Source organism: Chiroxiphia lanceolata, chromosome 3 (assembly GCF_009829145.1).
Source record: "Chiroxiphia lanceolata isolate bChiLan1 chromosome 3, bChiLan1.pri, whole genome shotgun sequence".
NCBI lineage: Eukaryota > Metazoa > Chordata > Aves > Passeriformes > Pipridae > Chiroxiphia > Chiroxiphia lanceolata.
Window position 1 is genome coordinate 15222499 of NC_045639.1, and position 27767 is coordinate 15250265.

Below are 27767 nucleotides of genomic sequence, written 5' to 3' on the forward strand. Positions count from 1 at the left end.
TTGGCTTAATTATGCTGGGCTGAAAACTGGAGCTGTGCTTGCATTGCCAGTGAGCTATGTGGCCATCTGTCATTGGGGCAACAACTTGTATTCTAAGGGGCAGCTGGCAGGGTTGAGGCTTGCTTTGGCTGGCAGACTTTTTTTTTTTAATATGCCACTGCGTGTCAGTCAGAACCCTTCATTGTGGGTAAGGAAGAGAGTAGGGGTTGCTTTAATTGTTTGTGCAATTAACTTAAAAAATCCTAATAGAAACTGTGGACATTTCTGTGAAAATAAATTACATTTGTATGACTTGCATTCTGTGTTGTTATAGACTATATTTTTTGTGTTTTCAGATGAAACAACGTGACAGTTGTGAAGCCATAGGTGTGCCTGGGGGTGCACTGAACCGTACACATATGGCACAGGAAAATTACGTGTTGTTACTAAAATGCAGTGTTACTTTGTGAAAGCACAAATACCGAAGGAAGTACATTGAGAGACGACCTACAGATCATGTGGAAGATTCAAACAGTTGGATTTTGCACTAGTTCTTTAGAAACTTTATCATACAGGCTCCTGACTAAGGATGTAGGAACTCTGAATGATATTGATCATATGGGCACATTGCTGTGAACAGAGAGAGAAAAAAACATTTTGTCTGAGGAGGACTATGTGAGTTTATAAAAGGTAATTGTTAGGAGAATAAGTATCTGGAGAAAACACTGCAGCTGGCAATCAAACAATATATGGCTTTTAGTTTGAAATGCTTTGAATATTTTTATTGAAAGAGGGGGTACTGCTCCCTCTCTTCTTGGTTGATTGGTTGGCTTTTTTGTTTTCTCAAGACTGGGAATGGGTTGATAGTTTAGTGGTTTTGGGAAGTCTCAGGGAGCCCAGGATTTACATTGGCTTTTGCATAAGTCTTAACTGCTATTGTTCATCCCATTCATCCAGGTGATACGCTGGGAGGAGAGGATAGGAAGCAACATAACTTGAATAATGGATTCTTAGTACTCAATCATAATCTGGACTGGTGGAGATGATATTCTGCTCTAACTTGAACCTGCTGCTGGCTGGTCTAAAAGGACCTTTATAAAGATGGTAGTACCTGGTGTACGTGTGCTCTGTCCACTTCTGTCTGCTTTTCCATCCCCTAAACAGAGACCATTTGAGGGAGTATGTACAACGTGCATTTATTGACTTGCTGGTAAGAGACAGTGGTTTGGCCTCAGAATCTGCCAGTGTTGATTGTGCCTTTCACAGTCATGTCTAGAAATAATTGATAAGACTCCCAGGCTGTTCAGGTTGGAGTCTTACAAACATGCAGTAGAACGTGTCTGAAGCATCTCCTCGTTGCTACATATAGCTCAGAGAACAGTCCAAAATTAAATTTTTCTGTAGAGCTGTCCTACTAAGTTATATTATTTGCTAGAGGAGAGCAATTTTTTTTTCTTTTTTTTTTTTTTTTTTTTTTGCTTTTAGATGTGGTGGAAGCATTTGACTTTAATGACTGCTTCAGATTTCCAGGAAACTGTATTTAGTTCTCTGTACTTTTCAATTTGAAAAATATAGTTGATTTAAAAAAAAATAAAGTTGTAATGACTTGGAATGAAATGTTACAACTGTAAGTACCAGAAAGGGCACTGACAAACTATTGTACTCATTTATACTGGCAAAGTGAATTCTAGTGGCACTTTCAAAATTACTTCCAGTGTAATTACTTTTGATAAAGGACTTGCCTGATATTGTCTGTGTTTTGAGATGTTCAAGTCCATGACTTAGTGCCTTGCTTTTGACCTATACTCAAGCACCACGCTTCTCAGTAGATACAATAGAGACAACTCTATGTTGGTAACTCCTGTCCAAGGCTGTCCCATTGGAGGGGGTAGTCCTAATATTATTTTTTTAATGGTTTTTAACTTGTGTTTTAATACACATGGGCCTCCAGTCTCCAGTGTCATTTGTGGTTATGAGTGGGAGGGAATGTGATGGTCGTACAACTTTTTCCTCCCCTCCTTTTATCTCAAGTCTCTTTTTTGTTGGGAAACCAGAACTCCTCTGTGTTTACAGTGAGCAACTAGTTCACAGTAAGGTTTGGCTTTAAAGAAGGTGAAAATTAATTTTTAACTGCTCTTTATTCAAGATGCCTGCAGCTCTATATTTGTCCACTAAAGGCACCAAACCAGATCTTTTTTGCACTTGTGTTATTGACAATTTTATTGCTGTGTTTGTTCTAGAAGTTTTTCTTTTGTAGGATTTTCTTCCCAACACTGTCATAGCTGAAGGTTTTCAGATCTTCAGCTACAATCAATTACTTTTCATTAAGGGAAAACTTCTTTCTCATTTTTTTTCTAAAGAACACAAAAAATATTTTAATAAGGCTTTTCTTTTGTCTGAAAATCTAAGCTTAAGTAGCCAAACTGGATTTTGGTTTTGAAATGCACGTGACTTCTTTTGTTCTTCTTTTGAGGGGGCTGGCTCTCAAGTGTGAAATATGATTAAAAAATTTTTCAAAACCTGTTACGTTATTTCACAGCTCTTCGCTTTGTTTGCAGGAATGTCGGCGTTTTCTTACTAATAGATGGCACCATGTAGAGCACAAATGGTTCCTGCCCTTGGAATATGGAAGGCTTTGCTGCAATGAAAGATAGTTTTAGTCTTTTACCTAACTGCTGCTCTTTAAATCTTGTTAGTGTAATACTGGTTTTGTATGCGTCATTATATATTTTCAGCAGTTTATTGCCTGGTAGTAAATCTAGTCTGAGCTCTAAATACAACTTTTACTCTCCCAGTCTAGATTGTTATGTGTGTTTAATTTTTTTTCACTCTGATAACTGCATTTGATTAGTGCACTTGATCAGAAAGTATCTAATGTGTTATTTCTGTACATTTTACTTGTATCAGGGCTTGAGCTGGTCCTACATGATTTGCTTGTCTATATGTTTAATTAAAAGTAGTAGGTGTATGTTGCTTAAAGGAGCCATTGGCCTCTTGCCTGTGTGCAAAGCCTGGAGTTGCTTGTGGACTATTTCTCATAGAGGGTGTTTGTGTTTGTACTGTTTGTTTTTGAGAAGTATGGTCTGCTAGATCACCCACATATCAATTAAGATAAAAGTTCTTAGAAGAAGCACTTGTTCCTGCCAGTGTACTAGTTTTTGAAGTTGTGAATAAAAAACTCAATAAGCAACTAAACCCCAGAAAACGAACCCAAATACATATTTACATCATCTCTATATAGGATAGATATTGGTATATGTGGAGGAAAATGAGTAAAGGTTGCTCTAGGTAACTTCTGGATTAACTTCAGAATGGTGAGACTTGATGCAATATTTTGAAGAATTATTCTTAAAATATGTATTCTGGGCAAAATAGTCATTAAAGTTACATGTCCATAAAGTACTTCAATAAATATACTGGCATTTTTAATGCAAGAAGTTTATTTCTTCATTCTATAGAATATGAATGGTTTGGTTTTTTAAATTAGCTGTAGTTTGAGAATAAACTTGTCAGGAATTCAATCTGACAGTTGCTTAGAATACATCTTAAGACCATTTTTGTGGGTGTGCTGAGCATGAATATAACAAAGATGAGTAACATTCCATGTGTTCAAACAGATTACAGGGGGGAACATGGCAGAGCTTGATGCACTTGTACAGTATCTTTGCTGCATATTAGAATAGAAAGAATATCCTGGTTTTCCTGATAGAAAAACAAAGAACAGAAATCTAAGGATGCTGAACCTGATGGAGTATAATTACTACTTGACAAGTATTGTATATTGTAGCTCAGGGGGGAAAATACTAGGCTGGATTTAGCCATGTTCGAGACCTATGTAGCATACTTGGTGTTGGGTGCACAAAATATATTTCACTTCCTAAAAATGTTTTGAATGCTTGTGATTGAAGAGCAACTCATGAAGGATTCCTTTCTTTTGAGTCTTTAGTGATACTGAATCTGATTTTGTCTATGCTTGCACTTCAGATATGACAGACTTAGATAAATGTAGTTGTGTAATGGGGGGCTTTTTGTGTCTTACACATTCTACGTGTGCAGAATTTGAAACTTGCTGTGATCTGTTGTTCTGACTTTGCATCTATAGTCTCGCTACCCTGTTGATAGAGAAGGTGAATGTGCAGTGTGGAGTGACTGTGAAAGGATGGTATCATCAGTGTGTAGATGTTTTGCATGCAAGGTTTTCCTCCAGGAACACTTAGACACTTCAGAGAGGCTCTCTTCAGGATAAGGACACTAGATAGTCAATAAAAACCTCTTGTTTGTAGAAGTAATGGTTAATGCTGGATTGGTGCTAAATTGTTGGCATTGACCAGTACTCCCTGAAGCACTGCAGTTCTCCAGGATTAAATTATGCAGGAAATGTGAAAAGACAGGAGCAGAATGAAGTGGCTCTGACTCTTCCTCCTCTAAGTATTTAAGGTTGGTTCTTTTTGTTTTGTTTTGTTTTTTTTTTAAATTGTCTGGTGTCTGTAGGCACAGATGCACAGCTCTTGCTGTTTGACAGAGGTCTTGAACTTTCCTCTACCAAAGACAGAACCTCCTGTGAGTCCTTTGAGAGTCTAAGATATAAAGTAGAATATTTTTTTCTGAAAATATTTTTCTATACTTGAAAATAAGAGAGATGTCTGTTAAGGGAGATTATCTCTATGGTTATGTCTCAGTTTTGTTAACTTGTTGATTTCTTCTTATAATTGGTCATTCCAACTACTGTAATATTTTTTCCCAGAATATCACTGTGGATAGTGCAGTGCATCCATCTGCTACTAGTGTCTATTGTCTATCAACTGGAAGTAAAGATTCATTCCATCATAGTTCAGTCTCTGGCCTGTTTCTCATCTTGTGCCAGTGTCAGAAATGCACACAATACTGACATGAAATAATTCACTGACTGTTAAGTACTACACTTCAAAGATAGCAGCCTGATTTGATGTCAGGCTTCATAGTTTTTCAGCCATGGTTTGACTGATGCACCAAAATTTCTTTGTGTTCCTTACTTGTTAGTCATCAGTGGTGGCATATGCTCTGACATCTAAGGGAAAAAAATATTGTCAGCCAGCTACTGTACAGTGACAGGGCTCTTCCAGGTGTAATGTGTGTTTCTGGGTAGCCTGCCTTCTAGCTGTGCTGGCTGCAAGCCTTTGGTTTCACAGGATTTGAATAATACCCACTTGTCCAGGCATAGAAGCTGTGGGCTTGTGTGTTTTCTTTGCTGCCCAAAGACCTTTTGGGGGGTCATATGTTTCTGAAGCACTCGGACGGTTCTTTGGCATCGAGATGCTTTTGTTGCTTTGGGCTGGGGGAAGAAGGTGACTGTCCTATGAAAGTGTCATTGCACACTAATGAGTGTGACTGCATCATTTGCAAGTTCAGTAAAGAAAAACGTGGGATAAATGTGATTAATGAAATTAAGGACTTTTGGTACTGAATTGACCTCCTAAATGTTAGTACAAGGTAAAGTAATTCAGATCAAACATTGAAAACTGTAGTTCACTACATACTCCTTTATGTTCACCAGCAGTTTTCGGTAGTATTTAAATTCAAGTGAGTTAGTTCATAGGAAATACTTAATTCTACCACTACTTTACAGCAGTGATGTCTGAAAGAAGCAGTAGGTGATAGAATATGAGCAACAATGTCTTTTAAACCTCCTTACCTGCTTTTGGAAGACGTGAATTGTTTAACTCATGAATCGGGTGGAGTATGTCAAGATGGCAGCAGCCCGTTCTGGTTTGACTCCATCAGCTTCAAGCAAGTTTTTGAGGGCAGAGTTCTTAAATCATCTCATCCCAGATTATCAGTTAGGAGAAGGGATGGCCATACGTAAACCAGCAGGGACAGAGATGTGAACAATGTTCACATAACCCCAAAACACTACATGGTCAATATGCTGCTATTGTAAAAACAAACTCAACATGCCTGCTTGTCTTGCTTTCTTCTGCTCTAGTCTTGCTTGCAACCGTGTCCACGAGCTCTTCAGGGTAAGTTTGGGGTTTTTCCCCCCCCGCTGTAAGTGTGTGAAGTGACTAACTTGGCTGCTTCACCAGGTGCTACAGCAAATTAATAATAGTGGAACAATTGAGTAGTTTATAGGTGTGTCAGATTGGTGAGTTCAAAACAGGTGAAACTGTGACAGGATGACGTGATGAAGGAAACTGAAACTGAGGTGATGGTTACAAAGACAGACAGAAAATAGGGTCAGGAAAATAAATTCAATTTGCTCATGTTATATAACCATCTTAGTGCAGCCTGTAGATTCATTAGTTTGAGAACATAGTTTGTAAGGGAGAGTGATTGCGTGTGGCTTCACTTTTAGCAAATTGACTGTAATTTCAAGTGAAAGTGTAGGAGGTTACATATATTATTACTCTGACTTTCTAGCTGGAGCAGTCTTGTCTAGCAGGTGAGTTTTATAGTGTGTTCAGCCAGCATGTGTTTTAGCATACTTCAGTTTACAGTTGCAAAGATCCTTGAAACCATGAAGTGGTACAGTAGCACTTCTTGATTTAGTTATTTTTTTGGTTTTTAAATGCTTAATAATATGAAAAAATCAAAGGGAGCGTAGCTTGGTACAGTTCTCTCTTCATCCTTTCTGAGCCCCAGGAGAGCTCAACATGCATGTTACCACGTTAGAACTTCATTTTGAAATCTTAATTCTCTTAAAAAAGGTGTGTTGGATGTCTTGGAGTTTTTTACTTTCTTTCTCAGCTCTAGCAGTAAGGGATAAATCTCCTGCACCTCTGTAACCAAAGCTTTTATTTCTGTTATAATCAAGTTTGAGCAGTGTAAATGAGATTACACAGTCAGGCAGCAGTTTCTTTACTTCTTCATGCTCGCCTTCCAGGTAAACAGAAATACCTCATTACCTTTTGGGAAAGTCTTTAATTTGGAAAGGTGAGGAGGGAAGCAGCTTGAGTCCTCTTGTTTGAAACTTATGCAGATTGCCTTTGAGATTACTCTCTTTGGATTTTTTTTCTGTAGATATAATTAAATTGGAAAGGATGTTTCAGTTATTCATCAGCATTCAATATTGCAAAAAGGTTGTTACAGCTCTAAAATCGCTTTTTTTGGTTATAAATACATCACCAGTTGCTAGCCCCTTTATCTGTTTGTTTTTAAATAAACATAGTGTTTTTGTAAAGACTTGGTGGTGTTTCACTTGCCTGGTCAAGTGTGTGGAAGTACCCTAGGATGTTTCACAACCTAACTGAGTGAAAATGCCTGGTAGTGGTGGGTTTTTCCCTCTCAAACCTCTGGACCAGGAAGATGATGAAATGAAACTGAATCTGACACTTGGGAAGGAATGAGATAATGTATATTCTATGCAAATCTAAGAGAAGGAGGGAGTTTCTGTTACTGCAGAACACTTTACCAAGTTATATTTCAGTACTTCGAATCAAAGCTTTAAATTACTGTGCTGAGGATGTTTTGACTTAACTGAAATATTATTTCTTCATAAAAGGTTTCTCACTGGCAAAATATATTTTGATATGGATTCTTTGGCAACATAGCAACAGCAGTGTAGAAAATATCCACGTTTATGTAGCAGTGTAATCTCTGTAAAGCTCTGTAGTTTTACTTGTGTGCGGTTGAAAATCATAGAATCATAGAATGGTTTGGGTTGGAAGGGACCTTAAAGATCATCTGCCTAGTTCCACCCCTCTGCAATGGGTGGGGACACCTTTCATTAGACCAGGTTTCTCAGAGCTCTGTCTGGCCTGACCTTGAACACTTCCAGGGATGGGACATCCACAACTTCTCTGGGCAACATGTTCCAGTGCTATGGTCTGTCTTTCTATCCTAAATGTCTCAATGTCTGGGATTTTTAGAAGCATGGAGTACTCAGCAGAGTGAAAATGGATCTTTGAGATGCTAATGAACTACAAACTTATGGTTTATAGCAAAGCAGTTGGATTGGACTTTCAGTGTAGTGGTGAGGCCACATAATTGGAAATCTGGCAAGTAAATATTATAAGTCTCGGTATGTTGAGCAGGAGTGGGAGAGCTTTCACCTGCCTGATGAGAATGATGGAGCAGTGATTGAATTGTTCTCTGATGGTGTCTTCTGCCTTTGCCATATGAGCAAAGCCATGGCTGTCTTGGAAAGCATTCACTTAGTTTAGAGACTCCACAAACTTTCCAGGCAACTTGTGTTGACATTCAGTTGCCCTCATGATCAAAAAAAAAGTCTCCTTATGGAAACTTTTTTTTCTAATGTCCTTCCAGTGCTTGAACACTTTCTCCCCTTATTTGTGTACAGCTGTAGTAAGCTCAGTGAACTTGTGCATTGCTTTGGGCCAAGGAATTCTTTGGTTTTTAGTTTAAATATTTGGAGCAGTTTGTCCTTCAGAAGAGATAATTATCTATGAGATTATTTGACATCCAGAACTTATCTGAAGGTTTGTTAGCCATCTGTCTTGTTTGTAATATGATGTTCCTTCTTAATGTTAATACTCTTTATTCTGCAACCTTTAAAGGATGTAGTGAGATGACCTACAATAAATTAATATTATGAAGTGGCAGCCCTCTTCAACCGAGGTATTGTGGCCAACCTAGTCCATTGATGTACAAAACAAAATTAGTTTATCTGAATTAGAGGTGTTCATCTCTTCTGGTGGATCAGTGTGTTCAGAACTGTTTTAGGTCTGTACACCTGTGACTCTTCTCTTACAATGTGTTTCTGTGTATTTACATATCAAATTTGTCTCCAGAAGAATGCCTCGACAGCTGTGCATATGCACACAACTGCATTTTTATTCTTCACGTATTTAACCTTCATCAACACTAAAAAGTACTGAAAGGGACAGGATCAAACTTCGTAGGTTTGTTGGGAATAAGGGACTTGAGGGATAGTCAGCACTAGTCATGGGATGATGGAGGGGGACCTCACCATGGGGCAGCTACTGTGGCACATCTTGACATGTTTGAATAGTCTCTTATCAGTCTTTTTCAATTTTTTTAAATCTTTGGGAAAAAAAATCAGGAAATGCAGGTAAAATAACCAAAAAAGAAGTTTAATGATTCCCTATTTTTCTGCCTATGTTTTGTCTACTGACTCTCCAGAGTGTCTTGGCTTGTAAATACTCTGCTTTGTGTCTATGTCTGAGAGAGAATACATGAGGCAGATGGATAGTGATGGAAGTGTCCAGATATGAAAGGACAAAACTGACCATCTCAGTGTGCAACTTCTAGATGATCTTTGTTGTTTTGTGGTTTGTTTTTTTTTTTTGGGGGGGGGGGGCATAGTGTTAAAGAACACTTCTTCCTCTTAAAACCTCTTTATGTCCTTGTGGCCTTCTAGCATAGGGTTTATTTTTGATGGCTTTTTCAATATGTCTTTTAATGGCTCACAACACAGGTGTAGTGAAGGACTTTAAGAGTCTGGAAGGGGCTGTGTTACTGTATTCTTTTTTTCCACCGTACTGTTTCTCTGTTGTTTTTTGTTGCATTCAAACACCTTTTACAGTTATTACACATTACTGAAAAATACTTTTTTGAATACACATTTACCATATTGTGGCATAACAAATTATAGGGAGTTTGTAGGAAGTGTGGTGGCTCAGACCTTCAAAATGGATGTGGAATAAATGACAAAAACCTGTCCTGTCTGGTCTTAAAACAGGTGAATATTCAGAACTTGAGAAACTAAAAATGGGAGTTCAGGTGCATGAGCAGAAGGACCTGTTTAAGAAAAGGAAAAGGTCAGGATTCTGCTGCAGGTATATAGAAAGACTAGACATAAAAGGCAGTGGATGCAGAAAAACAACCCTGTTGAAAGCTTCAGTACTTTTGGATAGTTTAAACAATATGAAAAAATAGTAGTTTCTTTCCGTTTTGTGACTTAGGCTTGCTCTGCCTGCTTGAACTTTATTGTTGCTCAGGGTTGTTAAGAATAAATTTGAAATGCAAATAATAGGCATCTGCTTCATTTGCCAGGGAGGAATCTAAGAAGCCTTTTTTTTTTTTTTAAGATGGGCGTTTCCATATTGTTTAGTGTAACAGAACTTTAGCCAATTTGGGACAATGAGAAAAACAGTTGAGAGATACTGAGAAAAGAAGCTAGATTTTGTTGTTGTTGTAATGAAATTGTCAGTAGTTGAGAATAGGTCATCAAGATGCAGGTCATCATCTGCAGAATTCTGAACTTAAGAGCATTCACTGCAAAAATGTCTCAGTTTGGAAGCTCTTAAATTAAGCTGCCATTACATTTTACTTCAAAATTTTTCTGGAAAAATGTACCTGCAGTTAGTGTTATTAGTTACCAAAAGACATAATTAACAGCCAAATACACAGATTTTTGCCCTCCACCCCCACACCCTGACATTTGCAGCTGCTGGTGTTTTAGCCTCTGAAGTTTTACTGAAAACAGAGTTCCTGTGACGAAATCAGTTGTATTGCACATTAGAAGCCTATTTCTGAAGTTCAGATGCACTTACACATGAGTTTATGTACGTATCTAAAAGCTCCTCACAATGTGAAACGACAGTGTTAATAGAAAATACTAATGGAAGTTTAATAGCTGCTTAAAAAAGGCTTTTAGAAGTTCATTGATGCAGCAGTTCATGCATGATACTGCTTTTAATGGTAAAAATACATCATCAGTCAGCATCTGACAGCATGTTTTCATTGCAGTTGAAAATGGGAAAGTTAAAACTAGGTGAGTGGTGAAGGGTGGTTGGTTATGAAGTGCTGTGGAATGGGCTGGGCAACGTGTACAGAATTTACACAGTGCTCAGGTGTAAAAAAAGAAGTATGTGTCTATAAAAATTACATGGTTTAAAAAAAGTTCTATTTAGAAGTAGAGAAAACAACCAACCAGCCAATGTAAAAACTTCATTAATATATCAAAACTATGCCATTTGGTTTTCTAATAAAAAATCAGAATGTAATTTTATTTTTTCCCCCTCCAGATGTACAAGAGCAGTAACTTCTGGATTGGGGTACTTAGGAGATCCTTAGTCTACAGGGCAGGGAAGAACAGAATGTCCTCCCTGTGCTGCAATTTCCTTGAACATGTAATACAGAACCTTCTCTCCAGCTTTCCTGATGTTTGTTGTGCAACACATGTTGGCAGTGGAAAACAGATGATCCTGTTCTTGCAATTTGTATTTGTATCATGTATTAATATTATAAAACTTGGTAGAAAAGCTCTTTAATCTTTATCTCCCAGAGTAGAAAGTTTGAATATGCATAGTTGTTCTCTGTGTAGGATTTACTTTCCTTCCTTTCTCAAAGCAGCCTAGGTTTCAGTAGGCTGTTGCCCCTTAGTCCTACAGTATTTGGTGTTGACAGCAGTTTTTTATTTTTTACTGTAGCTCTTAACAAATTAGGTTTTGAATCAGAAGTTGCCTACTGCAGTGGTGTTTTATAGTTTGATGACAGATTTCTTAACTCGTTTAATAACATATATGCTGGCAAATAAGTTATGAGTAACAAAACACTTTCCTCCTGCACCCTGATGGTACTTGCGTTTACTATGGTTCCACGTGTTGTTTTCTCAGTTATTTCCCTGAAGCTAAACAGAACCATGTTTTCCTGCTCCTGACAGGCACTTTGGAGTTGATCATTCAAGGGATAGAATAATAGGAACAGTCCTTGAGAAAAGTTTTCAGAGTGAGTAGGGATTCAGATAAGTCTGGCTCAGTGTGTGCAAACCTTGCCACAGGTAGGCTTGCAAAATTCAGCCTGACTTCAAAGTATATTAGATACAACATACTTGTGACTAATTCAAGGGTAATAAATGCTTGCATGTTTCTGGCATAATTATCATTAAACAGCCTTGCTGAAAGTCATGTGAAAAATAACTCTATATTGTAAAAGAGGGTCTGTCTATTTAGTGAGTAAAAGAACAATAATTTGAGGGGAAGTAATGAGGGCTTTTTATTTTTTTTCCTCTCCAGTCTAATGTATTTAAGTTTTCAGTATACTGTTGGTAGTTGTTCTTATAGTGGTATTTCATAGTTTCTTTGGGGGGTGTATGTGTTGGATTTTCTTTGGGTTTTGTTTGTTTTTCATTTCAGCTGTAACACTGTGTAAGTGTTGATTGTAGTACTAGGGCAGGAGGAGAAAGTAGAATGCATGTTTAATATCGTTGTAGTAGTAAGGGGAAATAGCCAAAAGAGGTAGCAGAATTAATATTTGACCTTTTGCAGTTTGCACAGTTATCTTTTTCTAGAGACACGCTCTTGGATATCCCAAATTGTGAGGAGTATTAGCACAAGGTGTGTTTTCCTCCCACCTATCTTTCAAAAGTTTCAAGGTCCATATTTTTTCCTCTGGATTGTTTGGTGTTTCTCTGCTTCTTCATAGACTAATGGTTGATTTGGAGTCTTTGCTTGGTACAGTCTGTATTTGCCAATCCATACCAGTATGGATTTCTCCAGAAAACTGCACGTCATGGTCTGTTGGCTTGTATTGTTTCTGAAGGCTATGATGAAATGTTATTTGGGATCTATACAAAGTCAGAAATCGAAGTAGGATTTTCTTGGTGACCCTTTGTTTTTTGGTTACATTTAAACATACGAAGTGCTGAAGTTGATGGCTCCTGGGTCTTGACTTCATTTTTTTTAATGTTTTTTTTCCTTCCTCTGATTTAACATAATAGTAGGATACAGAAAGGGAAGAATGAGAGCCAAACCCAGTAAGCTATAAAGTACTATTAATGTACTTTTTCATCCTCTCTCTTCTTTGTTGGATGAGTTAACACTGACTGTACCCCCTTCGTTCCCAGCCTGCAAAAAGAACTGTCTGGCCTTTCATCTTGGTTGCCTTTTTTTTTTTCCTTCAGCCCTTTTGCCACTGCAAGACAGATCTGTGACTGCCTCTCCTTGTCATGATAGGCATTTCATAAACACTTTTAAAATTCTGAAACCCTAAACTAGGAATTTCCAAAGGTTCATCAAAACTGCTCCTTGACATAACAAGGTTTCAGCTGGGCCAATGTAGTGATAGATGTCAGTCACTTCTGATGGAAAGTCCACATAAGGCAGATGGCTTTGCATGGCAAGTATCTCCAAATCTGCACTGCTCTTAGTAGCAGGAGATAGATTTTTTTTTTTTTCCTGCCTTTGTTACAACAGTGTTCTGCAGATGTGGCTTATGGCAGAGAAATCTGTTAGAGGCTTTCATTTCCTGAAAATTTGGTGAAATGACTGTGCCCTGAGATGGTGTTTTACGGAGGTTGTGCTTGAAAAGTTGCAGTAGTGTTAATTCATATTGAGACTTGTAGATAGTTTTATTACACATAAACTTTCCTATCCTTTCAAGGGGAACCATCTTTCTCTTGACTTCCTGTGCATCACAGAAAATCCCAGCAAATAGATCAGTTATGGACCATAGAAAATTTGAAGTGTAAATTGTAGATTCGTTAATGAAATCTCGGTATTCTAACTGAATTTACTCATTCCTACACTGTGGGTTTGCACCCAGTTTTTTCAAAGATATCAGAAACTCAACTGGAGTTGAGTGTCATGCTCATTCTTCAGTTCCAGCAGTGCTAAAGGCAGTTACTCATAATGCAGGATGAGATGAGGCTGGAAATAGTTGCCGCCGGAAGTTAATAAAAACAGGAAATTACAAACTTCTAATTATTTTTCTTGAGATATTGGTGTCGAGACTATTCAGACTTGAGTCTAATTAAAGAAGGCAAGCTGTCTGCTTTATAATTCAGCTACTCTCTTCTTATTAGAAATAATCTGTCCTCACAAAATATATCATATTTAGTTTACATATGCTAATTAGAATATTCTTCTCATGAGGTTCGGAGGCTGGTTTTCATCCTGTCAGTGTCCAGCTGTTTTACTGACATCATTGTTTGTGAAACTGAGTTCTTTGTTTCTTTAAATTTATTCTTTTTTTGGTAGTGGTGGCGGCTTGGTTTTTTTTGTTAGTTTGTTTTGCTGATGGTTGGTTTTGCGTTTTTTAAAGTACCAGTGACTGATTCCACAATTCCTCTGTGTGTCTGTTCTGGTCACTTTGTGTTGCTACTGGAGAATCTGTAATTTCCTCCTGTCTGAGAGACAGTCTCCTGGTAAGGTGGCATTTTTGTAGGCACCAAGGGTGTGGTCACAGGGTTGCATTCTCACCTCTGTGTTCAGGCATCTTGAAGTACTGCCTGAATTTGAAGATGAGTTGATCAGAAACATCTTTCTGGTCAGGACAAAGTGGGGATACTTGAACCTCTTTCAGTGTGTTTTTATTGTTCTCACTGGCTGTGCTTTTCTAATGAGACCAAAGTTGCTGTATTTCAGCCAAAAAGGGAGGTGACCTTTGAGGCTGCTAATTTGACTACTCTAATAAATGAAGCAGTATGACCAGGTAGAAATTTTAATTGGTCCTAGTTGGAATCTTAAGTCAGTAGTCAGACAGAAAAAAACCCCCAACTTGTAGTAATAAAGTCTATTTTATTTAGTATCACTCAGAAATATAATGAGGAAAGACTCTTAAGCACTACATAGGAAAGGCTCTTAAACAATGTATATTTCTGAACCTTAAAATCTACTTGGTCAGCTTTTTCACTGTAACATCAAGCAATCGTGCAGCAAGGCCACAGCTTTGAAAGTATTGCTTTATAAATGAGGAATGCACCCAAAAAGGGATCCTTGTCCCTTCTCAATGAAAGCTTGTCAGAGCAGAAGTCAAGCTGCCTATTAAGCAGGAAGGGCAGTTCTTTTAATAAAATACTTGCAAGGCAGCCACCTGGAGATTTGTTTATTGCTTTGCTAAATGTTATATATGATGCTGTAATACAGTTATCAGCAGTTTGGGAAAACAATATAATTAAAAAAAAAATCTGTCTCCTTGTTCTAGTTCATCAGTTCTACATGCTAGTGCTGATGGTTAGAGCTGCTTATTCTAAGAAAAAGATCTTTTTCTTCCCTCTCTAAAACGAGTTATCTAACAAGCAGCTCAAGTATGCAGGTAGTTGCACAGTTATTCTGTATGTCTAATAAAAATGTGCATGTTAATGTACTTCTTTAGAAATTCAGTCTTTAACCTGATGTTAAATATCTCTTTTGGGGTGTGGTTGTGGAAAGAAACCAGAATTTTTCATCAAATCCTAGTTACCACTTTTTACTCCTGACTTCTGAAAAGGAAAATATTCTGGAGTACCTGGAGGGGTTTTTAACTAATGTTCACACATGGCTTTTGTGCTACATGGTTTTGGACCATGAACTCTGTACTGAATGAGGTTTAAAGATGTGAATAGCTGTTTGTGACTGTTGATAATTTTTTAAGAAAAACAGGTGGGGACAAGTTTTGGGCTTGCAGCCAGTTTCTTTCCCAGTTGTCTCCTTTCACTTTGTCTGGTTTGTGCCAGCTCTAAGAACTGAAGTTCGTGCCTTGCTGTGTAAGCTGTGTTTTAGCATGTGCAGCATTTCGAAGGTGCCACTTGACCTGACAGACCTTTGAGGGAGTGTTTTCTCTCCCATGTGATTTGAGAGACCTACGTGAGCATTGCTGTAGTGGGCTTCAAAGTGTGCTGAGGAGAAAAGATCAGATTCTTAGCCTCTTAGGGAAATTAACTTTTATTTAACACTAGAAATAATCCAAGCCTTAAGAAACTCTCAGTGTAGCTAGAAGTGTAGCTACTCTCATTGTAGCTTTTCTCCTTGTAGAAAATAATTTACATGTGTTGTAAAACTAACACAGGCTTTTGAACAAATACAGGTAGAGTTTGAGTGTCTGATCTATTCTTACTCTTTTTAGGCCATAATGACTGCACGACCTATTTCCAATGTCTCATTTGGGTATCGATGTTTAAAAGGTTAAAATGTAAATTGCAGAAAGGTGCTGTTTGGTTCTTGGGGTGGGGGTGGTGTGTTATGTGGTTTTTTCTTTTGCTCTGTACTGAGACTTTTAGCTTAAGCAAAACGTTTTTCCTCTTTCAATTTAAGAAAGAATTTCTATACAGGAAAAATTCAAGGTATTCCAAATACTTTCTGTTTATTAAATAAACTGGTACAAGTTACAGTAGGCTTGTGTAGTGTTATGTGTCTCTGGTTTATTATCAGCAAGAAATTGTATGTATATTTAAAATATTCAAATAGTCAGTAATGGTTATTGTGTCTAGCTGTTGCTTCCCAGAAGGCAAAACCTCTTCATCCCATATGGTGTTCGGCAAGTCTGATCTTTCCGTAGTCTTTAAGAAAGCATACATTTTTAATGTTAGGTCTGTCCCCTTTCCCAGCTGAGAGCTGCTCTGAGTGGAGATCTGTCTCTGAATCTTTTTCTTGCAGGGTCTCTTCCAGTTGCAAACAGCTTTGACTCCTGTCAGAGGTTAATCCTTCTCGTTGAGCAGTGCCATTAGAACCTTACAAAAATACCACATCTTAGATTTTATCTTTCTGTGACTTGAGCTGCTTTGGATCTTGCTTGGGAGAAAATACTGCAGGGTTTCCTTCCTTAATGATAATGAAAATATATTACAGTATTTATTAAACTCTTTGGTGTTAGTAGTAAATGAATTTGCAGCTATTTCTTATTTTAATATTGTATTTTTAACATTAAACATAAAATGAAGGGAATAGCTGTATACATACCTTGTTTCTTTGGGGACTTTTTATTTGGTTTTGGTTTGTTTAGAAATTCACTTTGGAGAAGTGGAACTTGACAGTGAAGGACCACCAAAATGCTCCTGCCCTGAGGACACATTGAATCTGGGCTCAATGACTTTTGCAGGTCATTTTTCTCACTCTTGTATTTCTTATTTTTTTTTCTTCTTCCCTTCGTGGGAGTGGTATTCCTAGCTAGTGGTTTTCAAAAGCAACCTTAAGCCATCCATAATTTAAACTAACCCTCAAATGCTGTCTGGAATCCATGGGAAAGCCTCTACTAGTGTGAGAAACCTTTGCTCTGAGATGCAGAGTAGAACGTACAATTTCTTTACTCAGTATCTTTCATGTTTTGGTACTGTGTCTGCTTTTAAGTGTCAGCCACTTGTTGGGAGTGTTTGCAAGGACACAGGATGAGTGTCAGTCACACCACTGCTACATACATTTATTTAACAGCTCACTCCCAGAGACTTTGCTCCTTAAAGAAAAATGGTGGGTGGGTGTGTTCTGCTTATTTTTTCTGTGGACAGTTTGTTACAGAGATGTTAATGTTTTTGCAGTTACTGTATGTGCAAATACAGAACTCCTGCCTTGTATTTCTGTTCTGTAAGTTTTTTGGCTATTATTGCTGGTTCTGTTGGGTGTACCTTCCTTCTTTACTCCCTTAAACTTGTCGTTCTTCTCTGTTGCAATTTTGAACTAATCCAGCAATGAGGTATTTGGAACTGTCATCTCACAGGTTGGCACTCTGCCTTACCATGTTTTGCCAAATTTATGGCAAGATTCACTCTACCCAAAGCAAGTGAACTGTATCAGTTCACATTTTAGTTGCTTTACTCAGATTTTCTTCTAATTAAGAAGACTGACAGTATTGGGTTTTTTTAATCTTAATAGTTTATTATTTCATTCTGAAGTTGTACCAGTTCTACTTAAAGACACTGTGTAATGAACTCTTGTTACTGTTGAAATTTGTTTGATAGGCAAGATGAATTATGGCTTCATTCAAATAGGTTCAGTATGGATTAACTTTATTTTTCAGAGCTGTTTTTCTAGGATCTACTCCCAGTTTGATTTGGATTTTTCTATTTTAAAACTGGTTGGTTATATTTACCACTACTTTCTTCCCCCAGTCTGCAGGAACAATTTCAGTGCTGTGTCTGTCTGGAAATATCTGCCACCCCCAGTCTTTTGCTTCTCTTGACTACAAATCTTTTTGTTTGGTTTGTTTTGTTCCTCCTGCCCCATTTGGAGATGTGGAAAACTAGCACAAAAATGTGAAGCTGCAATGTTAAAGAAGTGATTTAAACCCTACAGGTTAGTGTATGAGCTGCCTCCCTTGAGTCCCCCTTGTTTCCTTTTTAACTGGTGAGTCAATGAGTCAATTTGGGGGGGTTTAATACCTTTAAAAAAAAAAAAAGCAGCTTTATCAGCCTTGCTGTCTTCACTCTACTTGTCATTTATATGCAAAATGATTTTTGGAAATATTAATGGAACATGTAAGGTAGAAATGAAACTACATCATATGCACATGTTTTGGAAAAGGTGTTGCTGACGTGATAAACTTTCACTAGAAGTGATCTGTAGGTGGTTTAGGTTGGGTTTTTTTTTTTCAATAAATAAACTATTTTGACAACCCTTTGTCACTTTTCTGTAACTTAAAATGTCTTCATGAAACAGAAGAAGTCAATTCTGTCATTTTAATTTTTTTCTTTATTTTAGTGTACTCACTTCCATAGCATTTGTGGAAAGGCAAAGCAGTCTTGACTGATTATAGCAGTTGCCAGAATGGCAGATTTCTTTTCTTTCCCTCATGGCAGTATTTGCCCTTACTGGTCTTTTGTGAGTCTTAAAGCTTGAATATGGTTCAGGTTTCAAGAGTCATTTTGCACTATGAACTGAGATAATTCTTAAATTAAATTTAGGTTTTGACTTGTCAGTGTCACAAAGTTCAATAAACATGATTTTGTTTGAAATTATTTTATCTTACTATACAATATAATTGGTGTAAAATATTCAGGTAAATATTTATTTGAGAGCAGATTCAACTTAATTTAATTTCTTAAAAACTGCAGATGTATATGGCTTGGTTAAGACTGTGACAGCATCTGGCAGTCATTTCAGCAGGTGTTTGTATGAGGATATTAATATTACACACACATTCTTCCAAATTTGTTTATTGACTTTTATGCTTCTGTCATTGACAAATGTGATTGTAATGCTTTTAATGTATATTTAGCTGATACTGTTACACTTCAAAATAAGGTTTTTCAAAATATTTTGGAGGCACTGAAGTTCTGTATTTTAAAATAGATTTTTCTGCTTTGAAACAGCATACGTTTAAGTGGTTTTTAGGGAAGGATTTTCAAAATAGAGCTCTTGGAGTTCTCAGTCTTTTTTAAGAGTTGTTACGTTGCTTGCTCAGGGAAGGATAATGTGCAGTGTTGGGGAAATACTACTTTGTGAGCAGCATTTCTCTGAAGGCTCCCCCTGTAGCTGGTTTAGTCTGTTCAGAGCTTGCAGGGAGCGTTTGGAAAGCTAAAAACAAGCACTGAGGCTACTGCTGTAAAGGATCACTCAAGACCTTCAGGTTTCTTGGTAGCGTTCCACTTGGCAGTACACAGGCTGCACTTGGAAAAACATGATCGGTTGTTGTTCCTGAAGTGTCAGAAATCATCTGTGCAGAAGCCCCTCAGATGTGTGGCAAAAACTGCTGGTGAGAAAGATGTCATCCAGCTCACCTGACTGTGGTTCTCCTTCCATAAGCACCTCACTTGTGCAGGTGACGTGTCAACCTGTCAGTAGGTTGGGGGCAGGGCCAGGCCAGAGGATCTTGGCTCCTGAAGCACCTTCTCCCTGTGAGCTGCTCCCACAATACAGGAGCCTGTGTCTCGATACGTTCCAGGTGCACGGCCGCATGGACCAGTGCCCCCAGGCTGGCACCACTTAGCAGTGAAGGGCACCTTGGCTCATGTGTGCTGGGCACCCTTCTGCCTCCCATGCCATGTGAATTCTTGCTTTCCCTTGCTACCCTTCCCTCGTCTTGCTTGCTGTTCAAATGGAAAAAGGAAGATTTTAATCCTTCTGATACCCGCGGTGAGCGTGAGTGAACATGTGCATATCCCTTGATGTCATCTGTGCTAGAGAAGTGATCTTTGAGCGGGACTCCTGCCATCTTCCTAAAACCACTGCAAGAAAATGAATACATTTCTCTTCTGCTTACCCAGTCCTTCAGTGTTTCAGCCAAACTGACCTTTACTACCATTTTCCCCCTCAGGCTTCTGCTTTCTCTTTCCAGCACTAATATGTTTTGTCCTTTGTGGCCTCCATGGGTTTACTTCTGAAGACCTGATTGGGGTTTGTCTTTGCCCTTTTCATCACCTATTGAGGGATCAAAATTCTGTGCTTTGATTTTTATTTTTCTCTTTTTCCTGTTGTCTTTGCTTATGATGCTTTTGCTGTGTCTCATGTGGCAATTTTGAACTATTGTACCGACCATCCAGTATAGGGGGAAAAAAACAGCTCTGCTGACAGTCATCTTGTGTCTTTAATGCAAAGTAGGGGAGCAGTGGGGGCTTTAAGACACAGCACTCAAAGTCCCTGGTTAGCTTCTGGAAGATATTAACAACAGAAATCATAATTACTGTATCAAATTTAAAATAGAAACAAGGGGTGCAGAGTAGATCTGTGTGGCGATGTTTGAGTACGTTTGGGTGTTTTGCTATGAGAGAGCCTTCGGACTGGTGGTGGTGCCTGAATTTTTCCTGGCAGGGCCTGCTTTGTGCCCTCTGCTTCTTTTTCAGCTCTGGAGGCTTCTATCTTCTGCCTGTTGATATCTTGTGAAATTGGTGGGGTGTTTTTGATCAGAGATGAAAAGAAACAGGTAAAACCAGGCGACTGAATCATGAGTATGCAGTTGGTCCGCTCTTAGGTCAGCAATCTCCCACAGGCACACGATGCCAACACTGGGCCAGACATTCCACAAGAAAACACTTCTGGTCATGTGTCAGTGTTCTTTAGTTTTTTTTACATAATTCATGATTACTTAGGCTTCTGAGGTAGAGAAATGTTCAGCTGCTAGTGAGGTGTGCTCTGTTAGCAGCAGACAGGAAGACTGAGCCATCTCGTAGGTGAAGGTATGGAGGTGTCTATGTTTTAAAAGGTGGTGGGTCTTGGTAGAAGTTCCACCATTCACTTCTGTCCGTAAAACCTGTGCTGCAAACAGGGGTGGTGATTCTTGCCAGTCATGTGGTCTTGTCCCCTTGTGGCTGTGCTGGGCTGGCCAAAAGCTAATCACGGAGGTGGTACTTGCAGGTTGGTTTCCAGGTGGATTGATGAGCTGATGAAGCTCTCCTAGATTGCTTTGATCTGCCTGTGTGAAGTTGCACATGTAGCACCAGTGAACTTCATCTTTGTACCAGATTCTGTCCTCAGTTAGATGTCCTGGCAGTGTTGTGACCTGTTATGGTACATGGCAAGGTTGCAATTTATAAATACCAGCTAAGGAACAGAAAAAAATGGGACCGTAAGAGAGCAGGAGGACGCTGAATTAGTGTGGGGGGTCTTTCTCTCAGAGTTTTATTGTTTTGATGGTATGTGTAATCCAGTTTTGTAATTATTGTTAAACCAAAAACCCCTTAGGAAAATCATGATATTAAGATTTTGAAATGTAAGTCTCTTTAGAGTTGTTTCTTTGTGTTTTAAACAAATTACTTTAATATTGGAAGGGTAGGGGAGTTTTATGGTGGGATATTGGGGCTTTTTTGGGGCTGTTTTTTTTTTTTTTTACATCAGTCTCTTCTCAACCTAATATATTTAGGAAAACTGCTGGCTCTGCAGCACTGCTTTTCTGGCTATCACTTCCACATCACATTTTGCCCAGTTTAAGAACAAAAGACTAATTAAAATGAAAAGGAAATCCAAAATTTTTTTCTCACAGTTAAGCACCTGCAAAAAGTATACCTTTTACTTCAGTGGAGTTTGCTTAAATTTATTTTCTTGGGTTTTGGGTTTTTTGTTTGTTTTTTTTTACCTGGGCTTTTTAAAATTCTTGTAACTTTATAATGTAATGGTTATAGGGCATGCAGTGATAAGTAATTACTCCTTGCCTATTTCAAGTATGTTCCATAAATATATGAATAGGGAAAATTGAAAGTAGTGAATCAAAAACTTAAAAATTATTTTCATCACACTTTCTGCACTTCTTTTTTTTAGGGGGCAGGGAGAAAATATGCTCTTAGTTTTCTAACGTATAATTTAAGTGAAGAGGATGTATTTAAAGCTACCTCTGTTTTACAGAAGGTTCTGTAAGCCATCCTGGGCTATTCTTGAAATGTTAGAGGAAAATTCTGCCTTGAGTTTTGTACTAAATGTTATGTTTACTAAAGGATTTCTTGATAACATCTAGTTAATAATTGAAATCCTGTGTTCCTTGTTCTGCTGATTGTGTTAGGTGAAAAATTTGAGGTAATGAGGTGATGGAATTAGTGTAGTGAATTCAGTGCTTGCAGAGAAACCAAAAGCCTAGGTATCTCATGTAGCTTTATGTATGCTGTGTATATTCTGGGTTTTTTTGGTTTGTTTTTAACTAGGGCTTTTCTGTTCTCTTGCACTTCCTCCCCACCCTCCTGACTTACCAGAAAATTTCTGAAGCATTTTCCTGGTATAAAACAAAATTAAAATTCCAATTATCAAATATCTTTTTTTGTTTACAGATGATGATGTACCTGCAGATATGGTTGCAGAAGAATCAGGTCCTGGTGCACAAAATAGTCCATACCAACTTCGCAGAAAAACTCTTCTACCTAAAAGAACAGCTTGCCCTACAAAGAGCAGTATGGAGGTAACTTCTTTGTTTTTAATTGTAAAGGAAATCTTATTGATTCAAGAATATGATACCAATTTAGTATTTTTCACAAGTTACCTAGTGACTGAACTAATTCTTATTTATTTCACTAAAGGGTGCCTCCACTTCAGCTACTGAAAACTTTGGCCACCGAGCAAAACGTGCTAGAGTATCTGGAAAATCCCAGGATTTATCAGGTAATAACTTTGTACTAAAACTGGGGTGAGAGAGAAGGACAGTTTAGTTTCACGTGCAATCCCACACATCACCCCCAAACTTAACCTTTCCTGTGTGCTCTCCAGCTAAGAAACAGTAGTGGAAAATGCCCAAAACTGGCTTGTTCTGAACTTCAAATTTGGAATGATGATTTTAATCAGAATTTTTAGAGTCTGGTTCTTTAGTCTGTCTGCTTCACTGCAGGCAGGTTTTGGTTGTTTTTTTTTATTCTCCTCACAGTGCTGTGTAGTTGTATCTAAGCTACTGTTAGGAGCAGTAAGGCTGCAATGGTGCCTTACCATTTCTCCTATTGATGGTATTGTTTAGAAGTAGTTCTGGTATGTTATTATAGGACTTAATTGTGGAGAGAGTTTGTGTGTTTTTAAATAAAAATATGCATATGCCTATATATATAGATGTGCATATACTTTTGCACACAGCTACAGTATATGAACATTGTATAATAGGCACACATGTGCAATACATGTGTATATAATTATATTGTGTGTGTATTTTGTGTGTATACACATCATAGGTATACACAGGCACACATACCCTACTTGTACTTTTTCTCTGTGTAGTTTTCAGCCTCTCTGCTTCTGTACCTTTTTGTTTCCTGACACACTCTTTAGTTTCAGGAGATCTGCTGTCACTTTTTCCCTGGAAAATCAACACCAATGCTCGCCAACTCCCATTGTTGTGGTTTCTGTTGCTTTTCTTGGTTTTTGGTTTGTTTTGGGGTTTTTTTGGGTTTTTTTGTTGTTTTGTTTTTTAAACCATGTCTCTCTTAATATTGTGAACTAAAACTGAGCAGCTGGCTCAAGGCTTTGGTCTGTTTTCATTGCTTCTGTTGAAGTCTGCTCTTTCTGGCTCCTCACCTTCTCCATAGTGTAGATTTTATCTTTCAAGCTTTGTCTCTTTCCCGCTCTGTGTCATTCTCCCCCTCTTTGATTAACTCCTGATTTCAGCAGCTGTTTAAGAACCATTTAATCTCGGATTTATATCCTTGAAATAGCCAGAACCAATTGGACATCAACCTGTGTCATTTTGCTTTGATTCATTTCCTGATTTGCTATCTGAAGCCCTGTGCAAAGTCATTTTGACACGGACTTAGTTTCTCTTGCCAGTTCTTAGGCTTTTTTCCATGTCATTCACTTCCTTGCTGTATTTTTCATTGTGCTTTTACTCGCCTCCTTGCTTTAGTGAAGGTGTGTAGCTTTACTTGAGTCCTGTGGTACAACTTACAGCACGAATGACACTGATTTCCAAAGGAATTCTCCACACCTTTGCTGTTCATTCCTTTTGTTACGTTCTTGAGCTCGTGTGGGGAGAGTACAGGGATTGTTGAGGCTTCTCCAACAGGGAATTAACAGAGTAGTTGTTACAATTGTACAGTTGTTACAATTTTACTTTTAAGATTGTATTCAAACCAGTCACAATCTAACAAGGGAGTGTCCTCCACAACCGATTTGCAATTAATCTGTTTCCCAGTACAGGTGAAGGGGTTTTGTTATTTTCTTTCTTGAGTTTCTGGGATATTCCTCTAAATTTCTACAAGTATTGATTGTGGTGAGATTTATTTTAACACACAAACCCCTCCCACCCTGTTTTTTGTTGGCATAGGTAATGATAGCTGTTGGAATTGAGTTGTAAGCATGAGACTTCCTCATCAGTGGAGATTGTGTATTCTTGTGTACAGTTGATTTATTTTAGAACTGTAGATGAAATGAAGGCATGGGACTGGAAATACAGGAAAATGTCTTGGTGGAAAAACATTCCTTTTTGTGTGGACTCTCAGTTGAGGAAAATTTGGTGGAGTCGAAAGAGAAAAGCCAGTCAATTGGAATTTCCAACTGGAGTGGAGGCAGTAGTTGGAAAACAGAAGACTACTCCTTATTTTAATACTGATTTCAGATTTAGTTCTGCTGGGAGTGTTGCTATTTTAAATTTCCCTTTTCCCTGAACTGTGGCTTTGCAGTACAAACTGAGACTGCAGGTTACTGGATCACTCGTTGATTGTACTGTACATCAGGAACAAGCATAACTCATAGTTTACAGAACTTACTGACTTTTTACATTTATTTTTGTCTTTTCCCATTGATTTATAAGATATTTTCCCAAGAACAGTATATGCCCTGTTTCTGACATATTTCTGCTTCTTAACAAGAAAAGATTTTTTACTAAATACTTCCTTATAGAGTAAAAGCTGTTTGTCTCCATCTTCTCCTCAAAAGTGGACAAAAAAGGTACCCATACCAGACATAATCTGCTATTTGGGATTCTTGGGGTGGCCTTCCTGGTCTTTGTACAAAGAAGGGAATTCACTTTCAGGCAGCTTTCCCTACCCCTTGTCTTGGTATTACTTTGCTAATTCCTATCTACTAAATGATCAAAACTGAAACTGAATTAGCTTCACGCATATCCTGTGGAAACAGAATGACATAACCAGATGTGTTTCTAATTTTCAGTTGTGCAGCACATTAGCACTTACTGAGTCATAAATAGTTCAACTGTCAACTTATGTTAGAGCAAAGATAAAGATTGGTGATGACCTCTTGCACTTTGTTTTTATTTTTATTCTTGTCTGGTTTTGACACTTATTTGGAAAACTGTGGGTTTTTTTTAATATGAATATGCATTTTGTACTTAACCTTCACTTTGTCAATAGGCATAAAACTGTCATAAAAAGGAGCACGTGAATTTTTCTGATTTGGGGGCCAGACAAGCCTTTTAAATGGTTTTGGCTTATTTTTGTAAGCTGAGAGGAAGAACACATCAATTGCATCCTTGCTTTGAGACATTATTAAAATATACCCAAGATGTGGAGTGTGGATTTATAGAACAAAAGCATGTAGTTCTCTCTTAGATGCAGAGGAAATTTGAGTCGTAACATTAAGAAGCAAATCAGCTTTTTCAAGTTATACTGGAGAATTTCACCTAGTAATCACTGTATCAGTGATTTAAGTGGAGAAATTTTAAATCAACCCCTACTTAATTGAGCAGAAGGACAATTTAAGTTAAATTGCTCGCATCTACAGGATTTTGGATAAAACTGAGTGAGGATAGCAAACACCTGTAAAATCATCATCTTCATTTTGAAAACAGTGCCTAAGTTTCCATGTAAATACTGCTTGAAGAATTGCAGGGCGTGAGGGGGTTTGTTGAGGCCTTTAAAATTATTTTTTTTATTTCAGGAAATGCTTTGACGCTTTCAAAGTTGGTTCTTGTCCCTTGCAGTAAGGAAACACATCTGGATTTCAATTTTCATTTTGAGATAGGGACTAGGGAGGAAAACAGGAGTACAAACTTCGGAGCAGTGGGAGGCACTACATTAGTGAGCTTCCCTCTTCAATAAAGAATTATTCAAGGTCCTAACATATATAAACTTACAGGAAGAAAAAAATCTGCAGGTTGCTTATTGAAGTAACTGATTGTCTTGGGAAGAAGATCAAATTATATGCCTCAGGGATTTGTGTGTTAAAAGGAGAAGACAGGTCATGGAAGACTTGGGAGGATTTACTGCCTTGCATTTGCAATATCACATTTCAGCTTTCAATAAGACAGTAGAAGACTATCTCTACATCTAACTGGAAAGCTACCACAAAAAGATGAATTCAGAAGCAATGTCCAATTATCCTGTGATGCATTTCCAGGGTAATTAGGATTGTAGAATTAACTGCTCCTGCCTGTTTGACACAGGAAAGAACCTTTATATCTCCAGTGGAAAGGGACCTTTTTAAAAACCAGCATTGATTGTGCATATGACATTCTTTGGTGATGCCCACCCATATTCCCCTTATGGGCTGCTGTTCTGATTTCCAGATTTGGGCTCCCCAAGTGTCTCTTGAGCATAAGACCTTTCCAGACTACTTACATTTCGTAAGTTTTACTGACTTACTGGCTTTAGCCTGGCTCATAAGGCTTTCTTTGCTTTGTTTTTTGAATAAAAATCATTTTGTAATCTGACATTATAATACCATTGCTGAAGAGAACTGTTTTGGCCAACTTCTGGATGTTCATCCCTGTCTCCTTCCTTTTGTTCCATAGTAGCACTTCTGTAGCTTGCAGTGAACCAAAACAAGGATCTGATTATAAAAAAATAGTTTGTAGGAGGATGGGGATACTACTGGAACAAATAGTTGTGGACATGTGGAATGATGACACTTCCCACTTTGGTACAGCATAGATTTTTGTTGGATTGAAGTGCCATGTACCTGTAGCTTATACTTAATGTTAGCTGTGATACTGCTGTGAGCAGCTGTCAACTGCATAAATGCCCTTCTGGCACCTTGGAGGAAATCAGTATTTGGGAGTCGCTAAGGGAACATTCATACAGTGGTGCAACAAGGAACAGGTTCAGGGAAAGGCACTGCAAACTCAGTAATATTTTAGAATTTCCATTACCTGGTCTGACTGGAGAGTGTATGCATGACACCCTGTAAAAACAGCTCTAATTGGTTCTCTCATAGTACACAGGTTCAGGTCATGTGGTCTACAGACCACAGTTCAGCATCTTCATAAAGCCACAGTTCTGATCCTTGCAGTTCCTTTTTTCTCTCCTATGGTTGGAAATAATGTGTTTATTTGTGCAGCTTTTCCTAGGGAAGTCTTGGGATGCTGCTATTTTGTTTTTGGTGAAATCTCACGGGGATACTGTTTTTCAGAATGTTGTTCCCTCCCATTTAGTAAGTTACCTTTCTTAAGCTCACTTCAGTAGTCTTCTTGTAGTAGCCAAAATCACAATCCTGTTGCTCCTTGGATTCAGATGTTCTAGGAGAAAATAAATGATGCAAGGAGCATTACATGGATGTAATTGTGCTATGAATTTAGCAGATGAGAGCTTTTAATGCCTTGCATACAAATCCTCTAAACTTTGGCAGCTGTTCTGTATGGCTCTGCCTTTAGGATCATAGAAAGGATCTTAAAGGTGTTGACCAAACCAGTGACCTGTGCAAGCAGAACTCACCTGCTTTGAGGATACCTGCCACAGAAGGGTCTTGTGAGAACACAAGCACAGGTGGGGGTTTCCCAAAGGAACTGGTGTATGTGGAGTGCCCGTGTCCCTAAAGAGCAGAGGGTTTAATAAAGTGCACTCACGTCTCCACACAATGACATGGGAATGCCACTTTCTCCAGGCTCCCTGTAGCAATACAGCTGGCAAG

The 27767-nt window shown here is 38.1% G+C and overlaps 1 protein-coding gene across 3 annotated transcripts in view; it reads left to right on the plus strand.

The window, feature by feature from the left end:
* The window catches only part of FBXO11 (F-box protein 11), a 72225-nt gene that overhangs the window by 13198 nt on the left and 31260 nt on the right, over nucleotides 1–27767 (plus strand). For all 3 annotated transcript variants that reach the window (XM_032681852.1, XM_032681853.1, XM_032681854.1), the window contains exons 2-3: nucleotides 22259–22386; nucleotides 22505–22586. In XM_032681852.1, the coding sequence (XP_032537743.1) occupies nucleotides 22259–22386; nucleotides 22505–22586 (210 nt within the window). The remainder of the gene's footprint in view (nucleotides 1–22258; nucleotides 22387–22504; nucleotides 22587–27767) is intronic.